The 27,390-nt window shown below is 49.5% G+C and overlaps 2 protein-coding genes across 4 annotated transcripts; one reads left to right on the forward strand and one right to left on the reverse strand.

Moving 5' to 3' along the window:
* Positions 1 to 1,287: 1,287 nt before the first annotated feature.
* LOC307091677 (serine/threonine-protein kinase tousled-like 1-B) lies at positions 1,288 to 18,448 on the forward strand. 2 transcript variants are annotated; one of them, XM_079759325.1, is made up of 22 exons: positions 1,288 to 1,715; positions 3,970 to 4,091; positions 5,294 to 5,362; positions 5,777 to 5,815; positions 5,938 to 6,013; positions 6,134 to 6,177; positions 6,531 to 6,620; positions 6,821 to 6,907; positions 7,211 to 7,303; positions 7,628 to 7,738; positions 9,116 to 9,252; positions 10,125 to 10,316; positions 11,062 to 11,128; positions 12,185 to 12,282; positions 12,789 to 12,870; positions 13,067 to 13,158; positions 13,332 to 13,421; positions 14,705 to 14,874; positions 15,500 to 15,635; positions 16,052 to 16,163; positions 17,077 to 17,184; positions 18,193 to 18,448. In XM_079759325.1, exons 1-22 carry the CDS (start codon positions 1,592 to 1,594, stop codon positions 18,346 to 18,348), a joined length of 2,295 nt encoding a protein of 764 aa, XP_079615451.1. In that variant the 5' UTR covers positions 1,288 to 1,591; the 3' UTR covers positions 18,349 to 18,448. The 2 variants fall into 2 exon arrangements, with proteins under 2 accessions (XP_079615451.1, XP_079615452.1); XM_079759326.1 differs by lacking the exon at positions 5,777 to 5,815.
* Positions 18,449 to 21,018: 2,570 nt separating this feature from the next.
* Positions 21,019 to 27,176, reverse strand: LOC307091680 (Golgi reassembly-stacking protein 2-like). 2 transcript variants are annotated; one of them, XM_079759329.1, is made up of 10 exons: positions 27,024 to 27,176; positions 26,359 to 26,439; positions 26,068 to 26,271; positions 25,879 to 25,965; positions 24,893 to 25,023; positions 24,478 to 24,610; positions 23,716 to 23,839; positions 22,900 to 23,022; positions 22,711 to 22,821; positions 21,019 to 22,255 (listed from the first exon to the last, which is right to left on the reverse strand). In XM_079759329.1, the coding sequence occupies exons 1-10, from the start codon at positions 27,084 to 27,086 to the stop codon at positions 22,026 to 22,028; spliced, it is 1,287 nt and encodes a 428-aa protein (XP_079615455.1). In that variant the 5' UTR covers positions 27,087 to 27,176; the 3' UTR covers positions 21,019 to 22,025. The 2 variants fall into 2 exon arrangements, with proteins under 2 accessions (XP_079615455.1, XP_079615456.1); XM_079759330.1 differs by lacking the exon at positions 22,900 to 23,022.
* Between the last annotated feature and the right edge of the window lie 214 nt (positions 27,177 to 27,390).

Genomic DNA, 27,390 nt, shown 5'->3' on the forward strand with positions numbered 1-27,390 from the left:
AAGACGATTGCTCTGTTACTATGGAAACCGAGCACCCCCGCCCCCCCAAAAAAACCATCCAGGTTACTATGGGCAGGTGCACATGGGGTGCAGCCTGATTGCACCTCAATCTGCACCCTGATGCAACACGGCTGCAAGTGGAATAACGGGCTGATCAAACCCTCCCATGCATTTGACGCCCATTGTTCAAACGCACCGCTAGGCACTGTTCACAGACGCCGAAATGTAGTTTTACGCGTGAATTAGCTTCATGAAAAAATGAATTAAGCTTGACACAATCCAGCTGGGCCCAGTATACTACTAGCCTATATAATGCTACTGTTTATTGCTTTAGATGAGTAGGTTTATTTCTACTCCTTAGATAGCAGTATCTATTATTACGGTTAGTATTAACTTATTAGTATATTCTTCTTTGGCCGTTTTGGATGAAAACATTTTAATCTGCGAGCAACTAGTTTGTTAAAACGTGAGTGAATCTGCAAAACGTCGAAGTCCAAACACGCATATCCATACTAGTTTGTTTGAATGCATGTGAAACGAGAGTAGGTGAATATGTAGCAGTAGGCTCGACACCAAGTGAAAATTGTGGTCACCTTTCCCCAGATGAATGTAAAAGGCTGCACTGCACCAAATTTGGAACAAAAGACCTTCCATCGCCAGGCACACCACTGTCCCACCTGCGCCGTGCACTTTTTCAACAACTTGCCTCCCAGCCCGCGACAATAGCATACCTACCAAGGCAAGACCATAGCCCCACCTCAAGAAAATGGCACTCGTGCGCATGTACGCGGCCGCGCAGGCGCACACACACACACACACACACACACACACACACACACACACACACACACACACACACACACTTACAAATATATAAATTCGTTGAATGTAGGACCTGCCACTATGTTATATAACTATTTTTTATATTGGTTCATCAATCATCTATATGCGAACTTTCATGAAATTCGTTTGCTATAAAAAGAAAATAACTATCCGACTATAGTGCAAAAAACATGTTCTACTTTATATTTACTCATAGGCTTGAAAGCCTTCAAACTGTATAAACCAATACATGTCTGATATAAACATTAACTTCCGGCCATTTTCTGAGCCGTTTGTTGTTTTCGCTGAGGAGAAGCTGTTCTCGGGTCAACGTTGAGTTTGGTCTGCCAATAAACATAATCCGAATTTCGGAAGTGAGCAAAATGATCCTGGATCAGCGTGTGTGTGTGTCTGTGCGTTTGTGTGTCGGTGTCATGCCATCCCCCTCGCGCCTGCTAGGTGCGCCCCAGCCTCGCGATAGCCTCTTCCAGAATCAAAGCTCCCCTCGCGAACTGGATGCTGACAGACGCGCGGTCATCATGCAAAGGTTACATTGTATCCATTTCAGCGAATCTTACGTACGCGAAGAAGGCACTCTGCAGGACCGACACGTTATCAAAACGCGAGGCGGATAAACAAACATGCACTGAACACATTGGCCGCGGTTTTTTACTACACGAAGTGTTGAACGATGCACGCAAGTTTGGGATTTTGGATTTGATCGGATGGCGTTGTGTGTGCTGGCTCCGCTCGGCAGCAAAGTGGCTTCATGAGTGTCCAAAGTAACAGTGGAAGTGGTGGAAGTTTGGAGGCGACGCCATCTTGGTCACAGCTCTCCTCGTCCCCAACGATTACTCAACAACATATAACGGCGACCGCCAAGACCAAGGAAGGTATATCGCGTACAAATGCACGGATAACATCAATCCCTTGACGTCGCCTCTTCCGCGATCATTTTTTTCGTTGTAGTTTTTGTGGGTGGCCATGATGACATGTCGACCAGCTGTTGGTGGAAGTAAAAATGGATGTCAAGTTCACTGATGCCGTGAATCGGAACCCAAACGTCAGCTGTCAGTTGGGTGGATGGCCGGCGTAGGAGCAGCAGCGAACTACCGTGTTCCCTCACAAAGACACGGCTAGCCTCGCTGTGGTTCGGGTGGTTGTTTTGGATTTCGCCGTTTCCTCGTACTTATGATCGAAATCGATCTATATTGCGCAGCACTTTTTGCTCCATTGTGTGTCTCCCTACACAAACACCCGAGTGGAGATAGAGACACCGTGTGTATGAATGTAACGCAAAGCACTCCCCCGGTGCTCTCAACTTAACACAAGGCCTTGGCTTTTACTTGTAGACATTGTAGACATGGTGTGGTAGCCTACGTTTTGGTGTACTTTGCATATCGCCGACTGCAAAACTTTTAATCAAAACGAGCTACAAACTATGACCTCACCGGTGTACTAGAACTGTAATGTTAAAGGGATCCAGCTTTGGACTATTTTCTCTTCGCTTTATTCCTCCACGGACGATCAATCGGACAAAGTTTAGGTAGTAAGCTGGCCTCATTCGGGGTGTTGTTTGACTAGGTAAAAAATTGAAGCTATTTCCCACAATTAGGGTTCCCTAAGACAACCTTATTGTATACAGTGACCATTACTGTTTAACAGTGTAAGGCTGTTGTGTTATAAGAGCCATTCTTCCGTATAGAGCTGGGTAAAATATGATCGAAAATGGCTATATATCTAACCAAGAAAACACCCACCCTCGTTTCAACGTTGGTTATGAGCAGCGATTCATCGTCAGCCGAAAACACAACTACATATGTGTCATAGTTTCTGCATTCTGATTCTGCTTCACCCCCCATACGTGTTCAGGAGAAGGCAGATTTTCTTATCATTAAGTACATTGACGTACATGTGTAGCCCAATGCCCTTTACTACAGAGCCCTAATCTATTTGTATTGATACTAAGTGACCTGTTCAGAACCTGATCAAACATCTTTAGACATGTCTCGCTCAATGTGCTTATTATCCTCCATCCTGTTGCTTTCCACCCAGACCCTTGGGAGGGGAAGAAGTGTTCGCTTGCTGCCAGGCAAACAATTCATGGTTGTTGTTATTCTAAAATGGTAGGTAGGTGAAAGCCTGCTCAGTGTTGGAAGGAGCTTCTGTGTAGAGACTGATTTATTGATGCCCTCTGTCCGACACATCGTGCTAGTCTTGGGCCCTCAGTAGGACTGTTTTCCCTGATGTATGCCTGCTATTGAGGCCAGCAATACCAAACCTGAGTCTCTCTTGTTGTCGGGTAGCCAGGTCAAAGACCCCCAGCGTTGCCCTTTTAGCGTCTCTTCTTAAGCATCACTGCCTGAGCCGTGTCCGCCTTACCAGGAATCCTGATCAAGCTAGTATGGAATGCAGAACAATCCTGGTCCAGGATTGTTCTGCATTCCATACTAGCTTGATTATAATACTGACTTGCCCACTACACCTGTAAGCTGTTCTGGTTAGGTGAAGGGGTAGACCCCAGGCACTAGCTAACCTGTTATCCACTGTTATTGTTTAAACCTAACCTGGTTATGATACACACTATGGAGACCAACCTATTTGATGTCCACTCTGTATTGGAGAGGATTTGTTATAGGGGTACCTGTCTTTATACTTTAGCCTATGGCATATTCAGTGTCCTCAACCAGTAGTGGTTTGGGGGTACACCAGGAATGGACTATCCTATTGGATGTCCCCTCTGTCTCTAAGTTATACTAGTTAAGGGTACCGTAGCTCGCTGCATAGGATATCCGCTGATTTAAAGCAGTCCTGGTTAAGGTGTACACCTTCCTGGTTTAGGGGTACACTGTCCTGGTTTAGGGGTACACCGTCCTGGTTTAGGGGTACATGTCCTAGTTTAGGGGTACACTGTCCTGGTTTAGGGGTACACGTCCTAGTTTAGGGGTACACTGTACTGGTGTAGGGGTACACGTCCTGGTTTAGGGGTACACCGTCCTGGTTTAGGGGTACCCTTCCTAGTTTAGGGGTACACTGTACTGGTTTAGGGGTACACCGTCCTGGTTTAGGGGTACACGTCCTAGTTTAGGGGTACACTGTACTGGTTTAGGGGTACACCGGCTAACCTGTCAACCGTCCCAACGTCAGGGCCCATGGAGGAGCTGCACAGCCTGGACCCCCGTAGGCAGGAGCTGCTGGAGGCCAGGTTCATGGGAGCGGTCAGCGGGAACACGGGCGGAAGCACCGGGAGCACCAGCGGGGGGGCCAAGGTAATGTGGGGTTACCGTGCGGTCGCCCACAGGCGGTGTGTTGAGCAGGGTGTAGGAGGACGGGGATACTGTAGCCCATGTAAGGACTTGATTGTTCCGTTATCACTTATTTTGAGCTAAAAGGTGGCATTCTGTTAGCATTTGATGTTGTATTAGCGCTTGAGGAATTGAGATGGATGAAGAGCATTTAAAATGAACATCAGCCCATTTGTTGTCTGACAACAAACAAGGCTCTTTGTTGTGGAGACATCCTGCTGCCCCTTTGTATGATGGAGGCATATATAAGGTTACCCCCTGATGGAGAGGACACAACTCAAAGATAGAACAACACAAAGGTCTGCCTGCTACCTCCGTCTGTCGGCCTGTAGCATCATCAACCCAGTCAGGGAGCTGGCCCCAAGCTAAGAGATGAATGTGACCTGGCATAAACAAGGGACAGAGAACCTTTCAAAGTGGCCGTCTTGTTTTTCTTAGCTTGGCTGTTTACAGTCCTTGAGTGATGCCAGACAAGTCTTTCAAGAAAAGGGTATTTGTAGTTTTTGCTACGGCTGCCGGAAGGTACTTTAGTGTCGGATGCCATTTCCTGATTAATTTCTATTTACTTTAGTTGTCAGGATATTGTTGTGACCACAGTTACATTTCGTCTGTTTGCTATGAACCTACAGGTACGTACGCTAGAGAATAGATAGATTAAACAAATACATGTGTGATTGAATAGCTGTGGCTTCATCCTTCAGGGGGACTTTTATGCATATTGAGTTGGGCTTAGTTGATAAAATGGAGCAGAGAATCATTCATTGATACAAGTTGATACATGGTTTGAGAAGGGACATCTGAGCAATCTTTTTCCCCAGGTAGTTGTCTTGTTTAACATTGTCTATCGGCTATCTTCTTTTCACCCAACCGTTGAGCAATATTAGCCCTACTCAAATCGGTACATCTTTGTTATTACATCAGCAAGCTAATCAACATAACTGACCCAGTCTTCATCTGTATTGATGGTGCTTGGTTTATCACTTATCTGTTGTTGAATATATATTCAAAGGAAAATTGTTCTAGTCAGGAGTACCTGTAAAATATCTGTAATATATGTAAAATAAAGTATGTTTACCTTAACAATACTCAGATGGGTTGCTCATTCCAGCATTGAAGAAGAAGCCTGAGTAGCTTAACGTTAACAGGGCCCTGCTGGCTGTTCTCAGGGTCTGGCCAACGAGTGCTCCAACCACAGTTATGGCAGCCTGGGCTCCTCCAGTGACAAAGAGTCGGAGGTAAGTGGAAAACACTCCCATTCACATAGCTGCACACACACTCTCTACTACCACCCTCCCGCCTAATGCACACCACTCCAACACACAGAGTCCACATCAAGAGATAGTGTTTGACACTCACACGAGCACGAGCAGACAGCCCTTAGTAGGGTTAGAAGAGGCCTGCTGCCCCAGCCACAATGACACGGACATTAATGCTTCCAATGCATGGACAAGTTATGAGTTATCCTGTTATCCGTTCACAGTATCCTGAAGGGATGATCGTGATGAGTGAATGTTTTATTGGCCTTCGACAGCAGGAGGGAGGAAAGGGTGGGGGGGCGGCGTCTCTCTCTCTCATTTCTAAATGACTGAGTATTAAATGGCTCCGTCCTGCTGTGTGTCTGTCCTTCCCACTGTCTCCCCTCTCTCCAGAACTCTGATATGAAGAGGGGCAGCTCCCCTGCCTACTCGGTACGTACGCTGCCCCCCCCAGGATGTCCTTTACCTGCCTGTTCACACTGTTAGCGTAGCTCTTATCCCCCGTGTTGTCTTAACCTCCCGGTTCTTTTGTTGTTGTTTTCCTCGCCGTCCAGACCCCGGAGAAGAAGCACTCAGAGTCTTCCCGGGGGAGGAAGAGGAAAGCCGACACCCATTCAGACAGCAGCCAGGGTATGAAGGACACTCCTCGTAGCCAATCGCAGCACTCCGCCTGCGTTAGTCGTGGCAGTGCGCGGCTCTTTTTTTCTTCCATAATCATGTTAAAGTTGTTTATTTATTTCTCTACTGCAGGGAAGACCTCTACGCGCGGGCCCAAAATCAGTGACTACTTTGACGTGAGTGTCTTTTCAAAAACAACAACAAACGCAGCTCTTCTTCGCATTAGGGTTAGGGTTTAGGGTTAGGGTTAGCCCTAACCGTGACCCTAACCCTAACCCAACTAAGGCAGCTCTTCTTGGCATTAGGGTTAGGGTTTAGGGTTAGGGTTAGCCCTAACCGTGACCCTAACCCTAACCCAACTAAGGCAGCTCTTCTTGGCGTTAGGGTTAGGGTTTAGGGTTAGGGTTAGCCCTAACCGTGACCCTAACCCTAACCCAACTAAGGCAGCTCTTCTTGGCGTTAGGGTTAGCGTTCATCCTGGGGTGGTTCACCCTCCCAATGTCCATCTGTTTCTCCCCCCCTCCTTTAGTTCCAGGGGGGGAATGGTTCCAGTCCTGGCAGGGGTGTCCCACCAGCCCTCCGCTCCCCACAGAACTCCCACTCAGCTCCAGGCTCCATCGTAAGAACCCAGACATGGAAACGAGCCGTATCGTTAAAACGGCGGCGTCGTTGTTGTGTTTTGTTTGTTGTGGTTCTCTCCGTCTGGGGATCAGAGGATGGGTCGTCAAGGGGGGTTGGGGGGTGGGCGGGGTAGGTGTCTTGAACTATCTTGACATTTAAAGTCGTAAAGGGACGTTAATTGTATTATTTTTCCTTCAGGTGCGACAGAACAGCTCCTCTCCTACCAGCCTGTGTTTCGGAGAACAGCTGATGAATCCTAAGGCTTTGTCCAGCAAGTGTGTCCAGGTGAGAAAGTCTGTCCCTCTGACCCTGTCCCTCTGTCCAGGTGAGACACGCGGAATAAAGAGGGGAAGAGTCATGTGACCTCTCAGGAGGCAGTTGGACAGCGAGCCCAGCTAACCATTAGAGGATTCCCATGCACTCATAAACATGGCGGATGGAGGGGATTCATTATATCCATAGTATTATAGTTGGTCTGAACTATAGTTTCACTGGTTTTAGAAGTTTAATCTTATCAGGCTGTTTCCCTTGTGTCCAGTCCTGCCTCTGAAGTCCAATCCCACTCTGCTCTCCGTCCTCTCCTCTCAGACGGAGCTGACGGGCCTTAAACTGGCCGCACTGGAGAGCAACAAGAGTCTGGACCTGGAGAAGAAGGAGGGCCGCATCGACGACCTGCTCAGGGTACTTTCTTTACTTCCTTTGTGGTCACTGAGGCGACTGTGAAGGTACGTGATTCCAGCGATTGTGCTGTTTAAAACGAACCATAGCACTGTGTCAAAGACCAACTGCCTCTGATTGGTTCCACATTAGAGCCCGGTGATTTGTTCTTCAGGTCAGTCCCTGTTTGTAGGGCAAGTGACGTCACCTGACACCAATTTGAGCCAATCACCAACTGCGTTTGAAACAACCTGTGTGTATTACCAAATCATGCGCTTTTCAGTGGGGTCTGACTTCTGAAGTGCAGACCTTGTTTTTAAAGAGTTGTGTTCCTGTTTCTCTCGACAGGCCAACTGTGACCTACGGCGTCAGATAGACGAGCAACAGAAGCTTCTGGAGAAGTACAAGGAGAGGCTGAACAAGTGTATTACCATGAGCAAGAAGCTGCTCATAGAGAAGGTAACCTGTGCGTGTGTGTGCGTGTGTGTGCGTGTGTGTGTGTGTGTGTGTGCGTGTGCGCGTGTGTGAGGGTTCTGTTTGCTTTACCCGTGTTTTGCGATGTTGATTTCAAATGAAAACACGGAACGTGTAACAAGATATTTTTCTAAAACAAAACGATAGTCGAGTGTTTGTAGTTTGTTGCTGTGGTAGAAAATGATACAAACCATGACGTGTGTCAAGGGCCTGGCTGTAGGGGTTAGGGTTAGCCTTAGTTACCCTAACCCTAACCCTGGCTGTAGGGGTTAGGGTTAGCCTTAGTTACCCTAACCCTAACCCTGGCTGTAGGGGTTAGGGTTAGCCTTAGTTACCCTAACCCTAACCCTGGCTGTAGGGGTTAGGGTTAGCCTTAGTTACCCTAACCCTAACCCTGGCTGTAGGGGTTAGGGTTAGCCTTAGTTACCCTAACCCTAACCCTGGCTGTAGGGGTTAGGGTTAGCCTTAGTTACCCTAACCCTAACCCTGGCTGTAGGGGCCTGGCTGTAGGGGCCTGGCTGTAGGGGCCTGGCTGTAGAGGTTAGGGTTAGCCTTAGTTACCCTAACCCTAACCCTGGCTGTAGGGGCCTGGCTGTAGAGGTTAGGGTTAGCCTTAGTTACCCTAACCCTAACCCTGGCTGTAGGGGCCTGGCTGTAGGGGTTAGGGTTAGCCTTAGTTACCCTAACCCTGGCTGTAGGGGCCTGGCTGTCGGGGTTAGGGTTAGGGTTAGCCTTAGTTACCCTAACCCTAACCCTAACCCTGACTGTAGGGGCCTGGCTGTAGGGGTTAGGGTTAGGGTTAGCCTTAGTTACCCTAACCCTGACTGTAGGGGCCTGGCTGTAGGGGCCTGGCTGTAGGGGTTAGGGTTAGCCTTAGTTACCCTAACCCTAACCCTGGCTGTAGGGGTTAGGGTTAGCCTTAGTTACCCTAACCCTAACCCTGGCTGTAGGGGCCTGGCTGTAGGGGCCTGGCTGTAGAGGTTAGGGTTAGCCTTAGTTACCCTAACCCTAACCCTGGCTGTAGGGGCCTGGCTGTAGGGGTTAGGGTTAGCCTTAGTTACCCTAACCCTGGCTGTAGGGGCCTGGCTGTCGGGGTTAGGGTTAGGGTTAGCCTTAGTTACCCTAACCCTAACCCTAACCCTGACTGTAGGGGCCTGGCTGTAGGGGTTAGGGTTAGGGTTAGCCTTAGTTACCCTAACCCTGACTGTAGGGGCCTGGCTGTAGGGGCCTGGCTGTAGGGGTTAGGGTTAGGGTTAGCCTTAGTTACCCTAACCCTGACTGTAGGGGCCTGGCTGTAGGGGCCTGTGATCCACGTCTTGTATTGGGATCACAGTCTGGGTGTGCTGTGTTGTCTGTGTGCAGAGCACCCAGGAGAAGCAGTCGTGCCGGGAGAAGAGCATGCAGGACCGCCTGCGCCTTGGCCACTTCACTACGGTGAGGCATGGAGCCTCCTACACGGAGCAGTGGACGGACGGATACGCATTCCAGAACCTGGTCAAGTACGGACACACACACACACACACACACACACACACACACACACACACACACACACACACACACACACACACACACACACACACACACACACACACACACACACACACACACACACACACACACACACACACACACTGTGTGTGTGTGTTGAGTACGGACGGACACACACAGTACAGAACCTAGTCGAGTAGGGACGGACGGACGGACGGACGGACACACAGTTCAGAATTGAGTAAAGTACGGACACACAAGCATGCCTTAACACAGTCCCGTAGGCCTTTACTATTTGATGGAATATTTGATATAAGTTAATGTGGACTGTGAGGGTTGACCGCAGTGGGACGTGACTGGGCAGGTTTCAGGCTTCTTCTGAGTCATGTGGATGACTGACGTCAGCCTACTCAGGAACTGGAGGCAGCGTCTGATAATGGAGAAGCCATCTCAGCCCAAGGAGTTATTATCGGCTAATAAAGAATCCTCATTTTTCAATAAATGGCATCGCTTTAAGTCACTAATGGGAGTAGAAGGCAAATCCGAAAGTAAATTTTTTTTTTACCTTCTGTTTAGTTTGGACTAATAAAGCCACACCCCTTGCAATGCCAAAGCCATCTACACAGGGCTTCAGGTATCTGATCTGTGAGAACCCCAGGGCCCTGACCTCCGTCTGATCACTACTATTGGAAAGTAAAGAAACATGGAAATGATACCCAACGTTTATTGATGATAACCCAATGAGGACAGACTTTGCACGTTTACTTTATAACCTCTGTTCCCGCAAAGCCCTAAAATGGCTGCCCACCGACGCACTGAGCCCAACCTCACCGCTAGGCACCAGCTCTTAAAAGGACACATTGTGTGTGTGTGTGTGTAGGCAGCAGGAGGCCATCAACCAGCAGCGGGAGGACATTGAGCGCCAGAGGAAGCTGCTGGCCAAGCGCAAGCCGCCCAACCCGGCCTCGCCCTCGCTGGCCGTCGCCGCCACCTCTGAGCTCAAGCAGCGCAAGACCAAGGTCGTCAACGGCAACGACCCCGACCCCTTCCTCAAGCCCTCTCTGCCCCAGCTGTGAGTTCAAACCTCCATTCTGATCACAGCGGACAGGGATCCACCCGGTGCCAATCACTGCCCTTGATATCCTGCTAATGAGCCAATCACTGCCCTTGATATCCTGCTAATGAGCCAATCACTGCCTTAGTCTTTGAAGCAGACGCTTGTATCCAAGGTGAAAGGGAACTGGACCAATGAGCAGCTGGGGGCGGTGTTAGAGCGTCCTGCCCTCTGGGGGCGGGGTCAGGGCCTCCACAGTCCGACATTATTTCCAGGTTCTACAAAGTGTTCCCAAACACATTTTGTTCATGACTGGTTTGGTGTCAAATCAAATGGAGCTGTAAGCATGCTAATCCACCACAAGCCCACTGTACGAAAAGGTTCTTTGTACTTCCACATATTCAGTCCATGTATTTCCGTAGCTATTGGATACTTTAGATCTATTTTGACTTGACACTGGGAAACAAATTGCAGTGGTATGCATGACTGATGCATGAGCTGTCCCAGATAGATGACTGATACTAGAGCAACCTCCCAGTTGGTACAGTCCACTGGGTAGGCTGATCCATCCATACATCAGAGTGGACCCTTCCATCTTTGATGTCGCTAAAGGGTCGATGTTGAAGGGGCTTGCGATGATGATTCAAACTCTGACCTGGTGTTAGATGGAGGCCCTTTCAGACCAGGCCTGTCCTGCCATGGCTGCTTTCAATGTGCTGCTGTTGTGGTCGACGTTGAAGAGCTAACGCTGTTGTGTTAACAGGCTGACCCTGGCCGAGTACCACGAACAGGAGGAGATCTTCAAGCTTCGCCTCGGCCATCTCAAGAAGGTAGGTCACGTCGTGAAAGACAAGCAGAGGAATTGCGGTGATGCAAAGATAGAATGGTGTACTATAATATACGTCACACTCAATTAGGCCTAATCAGATGCATGCCGGAGTCCCAAGTTCTGGTTCAATCCAGCCTACCTTGAGGTGGCTAGGAGGAGGAGGAACGGACTGACTGTTTAGGAGGAGGAACGGACGGACTGTTTAGGAGGAGGAGGAATGGACTGACTGTTTAGGAGGAGGAACGGATGGACTGACTGTTTAGGAGGAGGAATGGACTGACTGTTTAAGAGGAGGAACGGACTGACTGTTTAGGAGGAGGAACGGATGGACTGACTGTTTAGGAGGAGGAACGGACTGACTGACTGTTTAGGAGGAGGAGGAGGAATGGACTGACTGTTCAGGAGGAGGAACGGACGGACTGACTGTTTAGGAGGAGGAGGAGGAACGGACTGACTGTTTAGGAGGAGGAGGAGGAACGGACTGACTGTTTAGGAGGAGGAGGAGGAACGGACTGACTGTTCAGGAGGAGGAGGAGGAACGGACTGACTGTTCAGGAGGAGGAGCAGGAACGGACTGATTGTTCAGGAGGAGGAGGAGGAACGGACTGACTGTTCAGGAGGAGGAGGAGGAACGGACTGACTGTTCAGGAGGAGGAGGAACGGACTGACTGTTCAGGAGGAGGAACGGACTGACTGTTCAGGAGGAGGAACGGACTGACTGACTGTGTTCAGGAGGAGGGACGGACTCACTGACTGTGTGTGTTCAGGAGGAGGAACGGACGGACTGACTGTGTGTGTTCAGGAGGAGGAACGGACGGACTGACTGTGTGTGTTCAGGAGGAGGAACGGACGGACTGACTGACTGTGTGTGTTCAGGAGGAGGAACGGACGGACTGACTGTGTGTGTTCAGGAGGAGGAACGGACGGACTGACTGACTGTGTGTGTTCAGGAGGAGGAACGGACGGACTGACTGACTGTGTGTGTTCAGGAGGAGGAACGGACGGACTGTGTGTTCAGGAGGAGGAACGGACGGACTGACTGACTGTGTGTGTTCAGGAGGAGGCAGAGATCCAGGCGGAGCTGGAGAGGTTAGAGCGGGTGAGGAACCTCCACATCAGAGAGCTGAAGAGGATCAACAACGAGGACAGCTCCTCGTGAGTCCCGCCCCCAACACACCACACGCACACACACCTCTGGACGGTGTCTACTGGCTTTGGAGCCAGACGAATGGAACAGACTGTTCATTGGACAAAGTTATTATTGGAGCAAATGTCCATGAACATTTTCGACAACTTAAGTTTTATTTAATTAGCCTTGAGCAAAAAAATGTTTGAATTCTAAAGCAAAATTAAAAGGTCTTCTTCAGCAAAATGAAAACAACTTCTTAAGCAACATTTCAACAACTTTAAGGACGGGACGCAACCCAATATGTGTATATGTGAGGCCATTAATGGCACTTAATGTTTATACGAGGAAAAAGAAATATGTGGGTACGAATGTTTACTCAACGTTTTTACTATTTTTTACTATATCCAGCAATTTAATTGAATCATTGCGATGAAGTTGTTTAAAAATGTAATCCATGGATGTGCTGACTCTGCTTATCTTTTTTATTGTATAGATCTTTAACCATCAGTGTTCCTTGTGGTCTTTCTCCCAGGTTTAAAGACCACCCTACTCTGAATGAGAGGTACCTGCTGTTACACCTCCTTGGGAGGGGCGGCTTCAGTGAAGTCTACAAGGTACATGGCCGCGCGCTTTGGGCCTGCGTTCATCTAGCGGCCATCTCGGTTCCATCTTGGTTCTAAAAGCTAGCAGGAGTTCAGGACCAAGATGGACACCAGCTAAATGGGGCCCAGTTTCTCATCTTTTCTGTGTTTATACAGTTGCTCTCTTTCATGGTTTTTAAAAAGTGTTTTTTCCTGGGGCGACTTGTAGGCTTTTGACCTGTTTGAGCAGCGCTACGCTGCGGTCAAAATCCACCAGCTCAACAAGAACTGGAGAGAGGAGAAGAAGGAGAACTACCACAAGTAGGGACTGCCCTTATTTCACTCTGTTGTCCGATTCCATTGCTTCTGTCCACTTTGGGTTTTGAGATTCATTAGGTATTACTTTAATTGACTTTGCTGTTGTGTTTAAGTCTAAATGCTCTCCAACACGTTTCCTGTTGAATCACCACGGTAACGGCTGTTCTCCTCTGCAGACATGCATGCCGAGAGTACCGGATACACAAGCAGCTGGACCATCCCAGAATAGTCAAACTCTACGACTATTTCTCCCTGGATACCGACACGTGAGTTCCTATGTGAACACTTATGGGTTTGCCTCAGTCGGTAGGGTGCATTCCAAAATGTTTGCCTACATCCTCTTGCCTATTCACTATGCCGTAGCAGAAACAAGCAGTAGCAATCAGTGATCCTTAGACATTCGACTAGTCTAATGACGCAGTCTAAGGGTGTATTCACACAAGGAAAGTCCGTTTGTTAGCTCTCTTTGGTCCAGACCAAAATACAATGTTTATTTTTTGGTTTGGTTCGGTTCCTTTTCACATTTAAATTTTCGCAACAGTCCCAGAGTTTGACAACAAACCCACATGTGTGCAATGATCGTTCAATCATTGGACAAAAAGGTCTGGGCCGGGGTCACGCGTTAAATAAAAAAGGGGGGGGAAAGTGCCGGTGAAGTAAACAGTCATGGATATCCAGCTATATGTATGATATACATTGAGCTGCGGACCGGTCCATCTCCTTCTCCCTCATCCTGGTGCTGAATGTGTTAAATGCATCGGCGTTTTCATGTGTGTTTTCCAGCATACGTTTTACGTGCTTCGTCAGACCGTCTGAGAAAATGAGTCTTGGCTCAACATGGAGCAAAGAGGAGATGTAACGTCCATTGGATATCAGACCCAAATACCCAATAGACGTTCCGTCTCCTCTTTGCTCCATGTTGAGCCAAGACTCATTTTCACCCGACGGTCCGACAACGTGCTGCTAGTCTCGGAGTTACCGCTTATCAAACAATAATTCCCATAATGCACACGGGTGTCTGTTACGTCCAAAGCGTCGCATGATTTTGAGAACTGGATCGGACCGAGCGCGGTCGCTTTCACATCTCAAGCGAACCGCTCCAGTGTTCGTTTGGAAGCGAACAGAGACCACCTCTCAGGCTGGGTCATGGACCGGCTGTTTGGTCCGCCCCAGAGTTCGATGGTTTGTATTCACACCAGCCCAAAAGGTCCGCACCAGCGATTTTTGTTTTGTTTTGGTTCGAACCAAACAAGGCAGGTGTGAAAGCTCCCTAAGAATCCACATTCTGCACATTATACATGTGGTCCCTCGGCCAAAAGCTGGTTCGGAGGCCGCGTTAGTATGCTTCTGTAGCTCTCCTTATTCTGGGTAGACCTCGATTCTGTCGATCGAGGAGAACAACTGAAGGTTTAGGACGCCAGGGCGTGCAGAGAGCTCATTGGAATGCAGCCCTAGTGATGTCTTTATCTAGGTCACCGCTGCCCTAGCCGTGGTGCCAAGTAGTACTGGGCTAGGGTTGCACTGGTATTATCTCTCTGATGGTGGCCAGGTTCTGCACGGTGCTGGAGTTCTGCGAGGGCAACGACCTGGACTTCTACCTGAAGCAGAACAAGCTGATGTCGGAGAAGGAGGCTCGCTCCATCGTCATGCAGATCGTCAACGCCCTACGCTACCTCAACGAGATCAAACCCCCCATCATCCACTACGACCTCAAACCTGGTGGGTCTCAACCCCCCCGCCTGACGGCATACAAATCACCCCCACCCACCGCACCATACACCTTCACTCACTACACCCTCATGACCTTCAACCCACAAACCTTTACACCAATCGCCTTCACCTAACTATACACAAATCCTCTCAATCTGCCTACTTAAACACCCGTCACCTCCACCCGTCTAGCTGCCCCCCCCTCCAGCCACAGACCTTAATGCACCAATCATTCTGGATCATCTGCTTCTAGCGAGTAGAAAGGAGTTGCACTACTTGGTCTTTGAGGAGAGGCTGTTATTCCAGGTGTATCAGAGTGCATTTGGATACAGGGTTAGGGTTAGGGTTAGGGATGCATTTGGATACAGGGCGTTGAGGAGCTGCTAGGCTGTCCCAACACCATAACCGGGTTAGGGCTAGGGTTAGGGTCACCTGTAGTGGCTGAGGAAATAATCAGACTGTGACATGTAATGTGTCTGATTCACATCCACCAAAAACCATCAGGACACACGCGTCTCCCAGTAGGGACAGAGACACATTGGGAACTGACACAGGACTGTAATGGGATGGAATCTTCTGCTGGGTCTAATGGGAACGTGACTATATACTAAAGTGTGTGTGTGTGTGTGTCTAGGTAACATCCTACTGGTAGACGGCACGGCCTGCGGCGAGATCAAGATCACTGACTTCGGCCTCTCCAAGATCATGGACGACGACAACTACGGCGCGGACGGCATGGACCTCACCTCTCAGGGGGCCGGCACCTACTGGTGAGATGGGGCGCTGACTGTGTTCAGTGCACGCACGCCGGGTTCCCCTGGTAACCGGGTTGCCATGGCGACCTGTTGGAGATTTTTTTTACTAACACTACGCCATCTTCTGACTTTGGGTCGGAGGGCGACCCGGGTCGGAGGGCGACCCGATAAGTAACTAAAGGATGAACACTAAACGCGTCGTGGTTCACTCTGAGTGCCATGCTTCTGTCAATAGCTACTTGTGAATAATTCAGACACAGTCCGTTCAGCAGCAGGCTGAGCCCTAACCCCACTGCGTTGGGGTTCAAACCCGGCGCCATTCAGCCGGAAGTCAAGCCCCTTAGCGCTGCACTATTCTGCCTCTGTGGCTGACTGGTCCTGAGGCATTGACACGGTGTGTGTGTGTGTGTGTGTGTGTGTGTGTGTGTTAGGTACCTGCCCCCAGAGTGCTTCGTGGTGGGGAAGGAGCCTCCTAAGATCTCCAACAAGGTGGACGTCTGGTCTGTAGGAGTCATCTTCTTCCAGTGCCTCTACGGACGCAAGGTACGGACCGGGGGCTGTCAGCCACCCTAACCCTAACCCTGTATGTCCCGTCTTGCTTTCCACACGTTATTCACATCATGGCTCCAGATAGACATGCAGTCCTTATGCATGGATCCTGGAGAGGATCCATGCATAAGGACGTTAAGAAGGGGAGGAGAGCAGATCATCAGTTATTATTGTCGGACGATCGACGAATCGATGGCATTTAACCGGAACACTTCTCACAACACACATATTCTGTAGATGCATAGAAACCTTTTTTGGAGAAATTAAATCATTTAAGAAATGGTACCGGGCAAAAGGTCAACAAATGACCACCCGCCCAGACAACCATAAGTTTTAGTTTCTATCTCCCTGGTGATTCAACCTTCAGGTCACGGTACTAACCCTAACCCTAACCCACCGCTAATGACAGAGTGGGATTGGTCTGTGACATGTCATTAAGACATGAGCAGATCCTCCACTAGGCCTATGGGAGTGTGGTCCTGAGAGGTGGTGTCTGTCTCTCTGTCCCTGTCTCTCTGACCCTGTCCCTCTGACCCTGTCCCTCTGACCCTGTCTCTCTGACCCTGTCCCTGTCCCTCTGACCCTGTCCCTCTGACCCTGTCCCTCTGACCCTGTCTCTCTGACCCTGTCCCTCTGACCCTGTCCCTCTGACCCTGTCTCTCTGACCCTGTCCCTCTGACCCTGTCCCTCTGACCCTGTCTCTCTGACCCTGTCCCTGTCCCTCTGACCCTGTCCCTCTGACCCTGTCCCTCTGACCCTGTCCCTCTGTCTCTGTCCCTCTGTCTCTGTCCCTCTGACCCTGTCCCTCTGTCCCTGTCTCTGTCCCTCTGACCCTGTCCCTCTGTCCCTGTCTCTGTCTCTCTGTCCCTCTGACCCTGTCCCTCTGTCCCTGTCCCTCTGTCCCCAGCCCTTTGGACACAACCAGTCCCAGCAGGACATTCTCCAGGAGAACACCATCCTGAAGGCCACAGAGGTCCAGTTCCCCGCTAAACCGCAGGCCAGTACGGAGGCTAAGGTACTGACTCTCTCTCACTCACTCACTCACTCACTCACTCACTCACTCACTCACTCACTCACTCACTCACTCACTCGTCATATATAAACCACAAGTGAGATTTCCTCTTCCTAAAACTGTATAATTTAGTGGCATCTAGTGGAACGGACTTGGCAGTAGAATATAATGTTCATAGATGTTTTTAATTACTTTATAAACCCATGAATGGTTGGTTGTTTTCTTGACCTTCCAATGACCTCTTCCAGTGAGCCCACTGTGGGCTTTGACCAGTAGCCCAGGCGGATAACCAACAATGGAGACATGTTTTCAATTAATAATTTAAATTGCTTTGCACCTTGTAAGCTACGACACATAGTTGTACAGACTGAACAACTACACACAAGGTTAGGGTTAGGGCTAACCCTGTGTGTAGTTGTTAGGGTTAGGGCTAACCCTAACAACTACACATTTCCAGTGGTTGCAATCTGCAACCTCACCGCTAAAGGCCACTGAATCCCACACACTGCACCTCTAAAACTATTGGTCAAAAAACAAGTTTTATCAAGCACGATTTCTTTTGAATTATTTTCTAAATCCTTTGAACCCAGCAGTGGGGAATGCCCGGCCACGCCCTTATTGTCACCTGTTTGTGGCCTGTTTGTCGTCCGGTCACATTGCTCCAGCGATGGGACTGGACGCGTGTTCTGGAACAGGAACACTGTAGTCCACAGTCTGAACCTGCTAGTCCACAGTCTGAACCTGCTAGTCCACAGTCTGAACCTGCTAGTCCACAGTCTGAACCTGCTAGTCCACAGTCTGAACCTGCTAGTCCACAGTCTGAACCTGCTAGTCCACAGTCTGAACCTGCTAGTCCACAGTCTGAACCTGCTAGTCCACAGTCTGAACCTGCTAGTCCACAGTCTGAACCTGCTAGTCCACAGTCTGAACCTGCTAGTCCACAGTCTGAACCTGCTAGTCCACAGTCTGAACCTGCTAGTCCAGTATATCAACATGCCTCCCCCCCTCCAGGCGTTCATCCGACGCTGTCTGGCGTACCGCAAGGAGGACCGCTTCGACGTCCACCAGCTGGGGGCGGACCCCTACCTGCTGCCCCACATGAGACGCTCCAACTCCTCCGGCTCCCTCCAGCCCCCCTCTTCCTCCTCCTCGCTCTCCACATACTGATTGGCTCCCCCTGGTCATGACTGACAACGCGCTCCGGCCAATCCGGCTATGCCTGTGACGGGTTGGTGGATGAAACGGGTGGGGCTAGAGAGAGGGGGCGTTGGGGGGTGGAGGGTAGTGCAGGGGGAAGGGGGAGTGCCCCCCCCCCTCAGAGAGTAGATAGACTGGAGCAGAGTAGGGATGGACAGGGTGAGGTGGTCCTAGGGCCCGGCCAACTGGGTGAGGGGGGCAGGGGGCAGAGGGCAGAGGGCAGAGGGCAGAGGGCAGAGGGCAGGGGGCAGGGGGCAGGGGGCAGAGGGCAGGGGGCAGGGGGCAGAGGGCAGAGGGCAGGGGGCGCTGGAGAAGGGACTGGGTTTGCTGCCGAATGGGCCATGGGGTGCGAGGTCACTCTGGCCTTGAACCTCGCCGCCGATGTTTTTTCAAACTTCTATCCTCCCCACCACCACCAGCCCCACCCTTTTCTCCTCGTTAAACCCCAGCAGAAACACATGTAACGCAGCCGTGGCAGCGACCTGATAACCTTTAGCCCCGCCCCCTCCTCTTTGAAACTCCAGCCAATGGCGGTCTTTCTTCCTGTGTGGATGGAAGAGAAGAGGAAGCAAGACTGCTTCAGGCAGTTGACCCCCCCACCCCTTCCCCCCCCACACATGAAATGTTTCCATAGAAACTCACTGTTGAAGGAACAGGCCAAAAGTCCCACGGGACAAGCAACATGGCCGAGTCTACGGAAGACGAAGGAGTGGTTTCATCTCAGACTTGACCTTCTTCACGGAATGCATGTGGCTTGGCTTGGGGGGGGGGGGAGGAGGATTCTAGTTCATTTTGGTGGGAATGTGGTGTAAGTCTTCCCCCCCCCCCCCCCTCCCCTCCACACTTGGCGAATTGAGATCCATGGCTGTTAGGGTTAGGGTTAGGGTTAGTTCCATGGCTGTTTCTAGGGCTCTCTGTGGCGGCAGTGGAGACTCTGACACAAACCAGTGGCCCCCACAAAACCAACCCCCCCCACCCGTTTTGTTTTAGTTTTTCCTTCTGTTCACCTGTTGTGGAGCGCGGGGCGGAGTCTCAGCAGGGAGTCTGTGCGTTTGTCTTAAAACGTCCCGCTGGTACAGATAGAGGTACTCGAGGCGTTGGCCCAGGCTGTAAACAAGCTACCGCGTTGCCGTCACAGTAAAAGAAAATGTAAACGAGAAAAAAAGCCCGCTCTCCGATTACCGTCATCGATGACGCCATCCCCAGATGGACTTCCACCGAAGGATTGGATCAAGTGTTACTGATTTTTACACATTTTTCTTTTGCATCACAGGATTATTTCAAGGACAGGAGTGGGGCCAGGGGGGGGGGGGGCGCGTGGATGTACATTTCATGAGTAGGAGCCGAGCGGTTGCAGAACCCGATGAGTCCCACTCTAACCGTGTGTTCCTCCGGCTCTGGGGGGCGCTTGTCATTTTTGCTGCTACAAAATGTTTGCTTTTAGTTGTGTGACGTGTGGACGCCTTCCGCCTAGAAACATACATACTTGAAATGCGTTAAGAGAGAACTTTTATTTGGCTCTTTTTTTTATTTCCACACAAATATAGACTTTCACTGGCAGTCCCAGAAAGCATTTGTCATTGGTGTCAATTGTTCGGGCTTCGTGTAGAAGTTTCAACGATCATTGTTAGGTAGCAAGCCCCCCCCCCCCCCACCTGGTGTGTTGTGCGCTGATGCTAAAAGGGGATGATGATACGTTTCAGTTTAAGAAACCAAATGAAGAGACAACAGGATAAGGGTTGTGCTTTTAAGATGCTAGTCTCGATGCCAACATATGCTAACCTTCCCTAAAAAATAAAACAGAAGAAAAGCATTATGTGGGAGTGCGGGTGGATGTGCATGTGTTGTGTGGTGCCCCTTGGAGCTTGAGACCCCCTGGATCATGACCTGAATGAGGGTTATACCGTGGTGGAAGTTAAGATCCTACAGATAAAATGGTGCACTTTGCTGACCGATGCTACATTGAAGTCTTAATTGCTGTTTAGTGCTGAAGCCCGTGCAGACGTCAAAAGAAAAGGATTTACAACGCGTTGACTGCAGTCTACAGCCCTGCATCAGGATAACGTTGTTGGATCTCTTCAGGTTATGTAGAAGGGATTCCGCTTGCTGCCGCTCAGTAATGGGACATGGCGACACGCAACGGGTCAAATGAATCAATCTACTTTGTACTCACTATGGATTCCAATTTAATTTACCTCTGCTTACCGTGAGTTCAGGCTCTCTGTCTCCTTTGCTGTCAAACACACCCTTCCCCTCTGATTCTGTTTTACCCCTTCCTCCTTACTTTGAGGACACCTGTATGAAGTGTGTGTTGGCATCGGGCACATCCCTGACTGTTGGTGACATCACAAGGCAGGAAGTACTGCATAAAGGCAAAGGCAAGTCATGTCATTCATATGCAATAAAGATTGCCTTACAAGTCCTACAACATGTGTTTTGTGTGTGGATAGCATGTTATTGTTTATAGTGTAATGTGTCAACTATACAGGAGACCTTCCGTCATTGGTTTGCATTCGATCGCTCACCCACAGGTTAAATGCATGCAAACCCATATCTGGCTTTTAAAGGCAGGTTTGGGTTCTCCTTTTATCATGGATCTTCTGTTTGGAAGATTAAGAAATACCTTGCAGAGTACCCAGATGCAGGACATAGAAAAAGTTTGTTTTATTTGTACAAACAGTGCTACCATTTTCAAATATGGCCTGTCAAAGTGGTGAGTAAAAAAAACAAAAAGGGGAAAAACACAAAATTAAATTGTTTATTTCTCACGCTGTACAATATTTTCAGAAAGTTGTGCCACACTGACAAAATGGCTCGTGAGATTTAATTGCAACTCTGGTATTCTATAGATTTTTGGCCCTGGCCAGGAATAGTGACGTTTTGAACCCAAACAAACATTTTTGTAACCACACACCCATGTTCTGCTTCATCTTTAATCTATGACCACGCACGCCAGCATATACAGTAGAATATGGAGGCACTAGTGTAACCTGCCTCCGCTCCTTCGTTCTAACTGCTGCTTTTTTTTTGGCAGTTACTCTCAGGCTTCAGAAGGCTACGATAGCCTTCTCAAAGTTTACAAAGACATCAACAAAAATAAGAATGGACAGACGTTCGATGTCTTAACAATTTCATACATATGCGGTGCAAAATAATGCAGAATCATTCATGGTGTGGAAAGATCACACAAAAAAAAAATCGAAGAAAAATAGGTTAATAAATGCCAGAATCTAATGGTCAACGGTCTACCCACTAGTGGTGAATCTAAACATTTGTCAAAATAAAAAAAAGCCCAGATGAAACCAAAGGATTGCCATACGAGAAAATGGGATTCCTCGCTACCTTGGAGAAGCCATGTCCTTTACTCCTTGCATTAGCGCTAGCTAAAGTTAGCTCCAGGGGGAAGGGAGGCCCCGGATGGAACCAGGCGTCCGCCTGCCTGCTCCCCCCACACGCCCTGCCACCTTGGAGGGGGGGGCTCTGTGGCTACGTTAGCCGTTAGCACATGTGACACCGAGCTGCACTCAGTCACCCCCTTAACCAAATAAATAGAGAGAGATTAGGTTAAAGAAAGAGAGGTCCACTGAAGACAGAAACTGGGGTGTGTTTTGGTTCCAAGTTGAGCACTATTTCCTTCTCCTTCACCGTTACGACGATGGCGTTCCGGCGTGCTCCGGCGTTTCCCTGCTGTCTGTCGGTAGCGTTTCCCTGGCGACCGCCGAGCAATTCTCGGAAGGCGAAGAGACGGCGGTGGGGGGCGTGGGGGTGAACATGGGGGGTCCGGTGACCCCCTGGGGCAGGAGCGGGCCGAGCTGGGACGGAAGCATCGGGAGGGGGGGCAGCGGGGGCAGGCCCGGGAAGCTCAGGGGAGGGAATGCTGGGATTGGACGAGATAACAGAGACAAAACCTTATTTATAAACCGACCAATAGGATAATGAACCCATAAACTATGAAAAAGATATGCACGTTGTTTTACAGAGGAGCCTCAAGTGAGGGCGATATATCCAAATGTTCCTTTAACTTTACGACCCTTTGTGTTCTTCTGCATATTTCATATATACACCTTTAAGCTTCTTACGTTATTTCATACCTCGTCAAAGGACTCTCCCCCTGAACAGAATGACCGTGAGACCCCTGACGGACCCTAACCCTAATGACCGTGAGACCCCTGACGGACCCTAACCCTAATGACCGTGAGACCCCTGACAGACCCTAACCCTAACCCTAATGACCGTGAGACCCCTGACGGACCCTAACCCTAACCCTAATGACCGTGAGACCCCTGACGGACCCTAACCCTAACCCTAATGACCGTGAGACCCGGGACTGACCTAGCGCTCCAGACGGGGGCGGGAGGGCTCCCAGCCCGGCCAGGGACATGGTGCTGAGGTCCGGGAACGCCAGGTTGAGGTTGGCCAGGTTAGCCGGCAGCGGCATCAAACCTGCGACACAAAACCACCATGAGAAACCCTGGCTGGTGTGAGATGGAGTAGCCTGTGGCGTGTGTGCGTGCGAGCTACCTGGCAGCGTGGTGGCGGGGGGGTTAAACGCCGGCAGGGGGGCGAGGGCAGGGCCAGCCGAGGAGCTGGGGTTAGGGTTAGGAGGATACGAGGAGCTGGGGAGGAGGGGGGCAGTGGGGGGCCCTGCCAGAGGAAACACACGTTAGTATTATGAATAACAGGGAAACCCTGGAGTCTAGGGTTAGGGTTAACTCTAACCAGGGTTAGGGTTAACCCTAACCCTGCCAGAGGAAACACACGTTAGTATTATGAATAACAGGGAAACCCTGGAGTCTAGGGTTAGGGTTAACTCTAACCAGGGTTAGGGTTAACCCTAACCCTGCCAGAGGAAACACACGTTAGTATTATGAATAACAGGGAAACCCTGGAGTCTAGGGTTAGGGTTAACTCTAACCAGGGTTAGGGTTAACCCTAACCCTGGTTAGAGGAAACAAACGTTAGTATTATGAATAACAGGGAAACCCTGGAGTCTAGGGTTAGGGTTAACTCTAACCAGGGTTAGGGTTAACCCTAACCCTGGTTAGAGGAAACACACGTTAGTATTATGAATAACAGGGAAACCCTGGAGTCTAGGGTTAGGGTTAACTCTAACCAGGGTTAGGGTTAACCCTAACCCTGCCAGAGGAAACACACGTTAGTATTATGAATAACAGGGAAACCCTGGAGTCTAGGGTTAGGGTTAACTCTAACCAGGGTTAGGGTTTACTCTAACCAGGGTTAGGGTTAACTCTAACCCTGCCAGAGGGAACACACATCAGTATTATGAATAACAGGGAAACACTGGAGCCTAGGAGAGAGAACGAGGAGACATGATACCGGTCTGGAGCTCTGAGGGGAGGGTGGGCGGGGCCGAGCTGATGGACAGGCCTGCCAGCGAATCCTGTAGCCCGGCAGGGAGGGCTGCTGAGACGGGCGGGGGCAAGACCGCAGAGAGCTGCACCTGGAGCAGAGGGGAGGTAATGAGGTCATAAGAGGAGAGGGGAGGTAATGAGGTCATAAGAGGAGAGGGGAGGTAATGAGGTCATAAGAGGAGAGGGGAGGTAATGAGGTCATAAGAGGAGAGGGGAGGTAATGAGGTCATAAGAGGAGAGGGGAGGTAATGAGGTCATAAGAGGAGAGGGGAGGTAATGAGGTCATAAGAGGAGAGGGGAGGTAATGAGGTCATAAGAGGAGAGGGGAGGTAATGAGGTCATTAAAGGAGAGGGGAGGTAATGAGGTCATTAAAGGAGAGGGGAGGTAATGAGATCTTTAAAGGAGAGGGGAGGTAATGAGATCTTTAAAGGAGAGGGGAGGTAATGAGATCTTTAAAGGAGAGGGGAGGTAATGAGACCTTTAAAGGAGAGGGGAGGTAATGAGATCTTTAAAGGAGAGGGGAGGTAATGAGATCTTTAAAGGAGAGGGGAGGTAATGAGGTCATTAAAGTGATGATGCTGAGCAGGTAGGCTCAACTACGGTCAAACAGTTAAACACATCCACTGTGTGTGTGTGTGTGTGTGTGTGTGTGTGTGTGTGTGTGTGTGTGTGTGTGTGTGTGTGTGTGTGTGTGTGTGTGTGTGTGTGTGTGTGTGTTGCGAGTACCTCCGTGAACCCATCCTTCAGCGGACTGGAGGGCTCGCTGGGAGTGTTGCCGTGGAAACTGATCTTCTTGCCCTCCTCGAAGGGCCGGGTTGGGATCCTGTGGAGATATCCGTAGCCAATCCCACAGCCAAGGCTGGAAGCAAACAAGACAGGAATGTCGGCGTTCCGAGTGGAAATCAAGCCAAAACTGAGCTCTACTACATCAAAGCTAGAATGTTCTGTTCCCTCTCCGATCTACAAAAATTGTGTTGACAAATAAAGAATGCTGTGTGCAGCCAGGCACATTAACAGATCACTAGCTAGTGAGGAATTCCAATTAAACAATTTTACTTGCAATTTGACATGCAATCAAGACACATAAGGGCTCAGTCCTTGATGTAGGCTGTCATGGTCCCGTGTGTCAGACATGCGTTACCTGCCCTCTCCTCCCCAGGCACCGTTGGGAGTGATGACCACCTCCCTGCAGTTGTCCGTGTCGGTGTTGTAAACATACAGCTTCAGGCCCTTCCCCTCGTGGGTTTCGATCAGAGAGAACAGGTCCTCTGACTGACATGGGGCAAGAGGATACCGAGAGAATCGACAGAGTTCCAATAGAGAGCTAATGGAGTTCTAATGGAGTTTCACTACATTTCTAATGGACATGTACATTAGCTGGCTAAAGCTGCCCAACTGGGCTCATTCAATCTGGCCCCCTAATCATCCTCCTGTATAATTGGCTGACTCATTAATTCCCTCACTCTCCATCTCAAGCTGGTGTGTGGTGAGCGTTCTGGCGCCGATTGGCTGCCGTGCATCACCCGAGTGGGGGCATCACCCCAGTGGGGGCATCACCCCAGTGGGTGCATCACCCCAGTGGGTGCATCACCCCAGTGGGGGCTACCCACTGGTGGTGGTTAGTGAGGTCCCCCCTTCAATGTAAAGCGTCTTTGAGTGTCTAGAAAAGTGCTATATAAATTCAATCCATTATTATTATTATCATTAGGCCTCATTAGCTCACCTCCACTTTCATTGGTTCTTCGTCCACCTGTTTTTGGTGATGTCACTGATTCTGTGTGAATCTTGTGCAAAACATTCCAACTGTTGTATCTATATTGATCCATACGGCTGTTCACTGGCACTCTGACCGTCATACATCAGTATCCCGAAGGACCAATCCCTCCCAAATCCCTTTAACGTTTAGTCAAGCGCTGGTTTCCTGTTTTACTAAGAAAGCCGTTGAGGCCGTCACACCCATTTCTCCCATCGTCTTTTAATACAGAATCATAACAGCAAACTGTATGACTAATGGATGGCACCACTTTAGAATGGACGCGTGAGTCAGTAAGAGAGTCAGTCAGTGAGATGAGGCTGAGAGATAGCGAAAAGTCATCAATATTGCTGACCTCTGACCCCATCACCTACCTCATTCATGACCGTGTCGGCCCCGATGATGTAGTCTGTGTGCGGCCGCAGGCCGGCCAGCGCCGCCGGAGAGTTTGGCTCAACATCCTGTGGACCAAAAAGTCAAAAGGTTCAGCCAATGCAAATTCCTAATAATTCAAAAAGGATAATTAATTTATTATACATTTCAGTTGTATATCAGTTACTCACCAGCACGTGCCAGACATTTTCATTGGCTCCCTCGAAGCTGCAGAATCTAATCGAGACCCCCAGCAAGCCCTGGCCCCCCCACATGTTGCTAGGGGTGACGGTGGCTTCCCTCAGCTCCAGTGTCTTGGAGGAGTAGACCAGCATTCGCACAGGCTTCTCCACGCTGGCCTTCAACAGGTCCTTCAGCGTGTCGTTGTCCTTATTCTGATGTGGCGGCCAAGGTACATGTAGATCTTTAGGATATTATTATTTTTAGTTTTGTGTCTACTCCCTCCACGGCCAGCAACTTACCAGTCTTGTGGTGTTTATTGACACGATGAAGTCGAAGAACGGCTCCAGCCCCGCCCGGTGCCCCGGCGAGTTCTCCTGAACCTGCAGGAGGGAAGACGGACTTTTAGCTTCAGCTGACCGAGTTGTTACATCGCTGTGATTTCATTTCTAACAATGATCATTATCCTCAATAGGGTTAGGGTAACGTTAAATGTCATCCAACGGGATATGTCTCGTTTCAATACTGTTATAGCCCTCATACAATCATGTTTTCAAATTTCTAAGCTTGGGAAGAATTGACCAGACAGCTGTCTAAAAGGAACCCGATGGCAGACAGGTTGTTCCAATGGACTTCCAGCCGAGCGGACCTAACCTCTTCGCTCACCTGAACTGTCATTCAAGTTAGCCGACTAGCATAGTGAAGGAGTCTGGTACTCATTGACAACATTTTCTGCTACGGGTTTCAAGAGTAACATTGTCATTAGTGGGAGCAAAATGAACATGCATAACTCGAAAATAATCAACAAGGCGAGAATTAAATCCCAAGAATGAATGCACAATTCTATGCATCCTCATTGAGGCCACAGATGACATCTCGGGCCTCAAATCCACATCCGTAGCGTCGAATGCTCCACCGATGCTAAGCTAGAGGCTAACTTCAGGGGTAAATAGATCCAGAAACTCACTCGAAGAACATGGTAGCCCTCAGAACCACCACCCGGTATCTCCACGCTCTGCGATCCTCCCATGCTTCTGTGGTGAAAGGTTTGATAAGGGTTCAATGTGTTTATTTTTCTCCAGGAAAGGTGAGATGGTTTGCACAGACAAACCGGTACACGTCGCCAAGTAACTAGCCGGCGATGCGCATGCGCCATTACGTGGCAGGAAATATGTTTTTTTCATTTTTTCCAATTATCATACATTCCTGGAATGATGATTATGAAGTAATAACTATTCCTTGTAGTGCATTTACCCTTCTTTTGTTTATGTTGTACATACTTGCACTGTTCATTCAATTGGTTAGTTATTGTTTTAAAGAAGGCTATGCTTCTT

This window comes from Pollachius pollachius, assembly GCF_949987615.1.
Source record: "Pollachius pollachius genome assembly, contig: scaffold_60, whole genome shotgun sequence".
NCBI lineage: Eukaryota > Metazoa > Chordata > Actinopteri > Gadiformes > Gadidae > Pollachius > Pollachius pollachius.

Bases quoted from the DNA above. Each gene is read 5' to 3' on its own strand.
- LOC307091677 (XM_079759325.1), top strand. From the start codon at position 1,592: ATGAGTGTCCAAAGTAACAGTGGAAGTGGTGGAAGTTTGGAGGCGACG. The intron at 6,178-6,530 runs GTGAGTGTCTTT...CCCCTCCTTTAG, and splicing joins AAATCAGTGACTACTTTGAC to TTCCAGGGGGGGAATGGTTC. The intron at 12,283-12,788 runs GTGAGTCCCGCC...TCTTTCTCCCAG, and splicing joins AACAACGAGGACAGCTCCTC to GTTTAAAGACCACCCTACTC.
- LOC307091680 (XM_079759329.1), bottom strand. From the start codon at position 27,086: ATGGGAGGATCGCAGAGCGTGGAGATACCGGGTGGTGGTTCTGAGGGC. The intron at 26,440-27,023 runs GTGAGTTTCTGG...TCCCTCCTGCAG, and splicing joins AGGGCTACCATGTTCTTCGA to GTTCAGGAGAACTCGCCGGG. The intron at 25,966-26,067 runs GTGAGTAACTGA...TTTGGTCCACAG, and splicing joins AAAATGTCTGGCACGTGCTG to GATGTTGAGCCAAACTCTCC.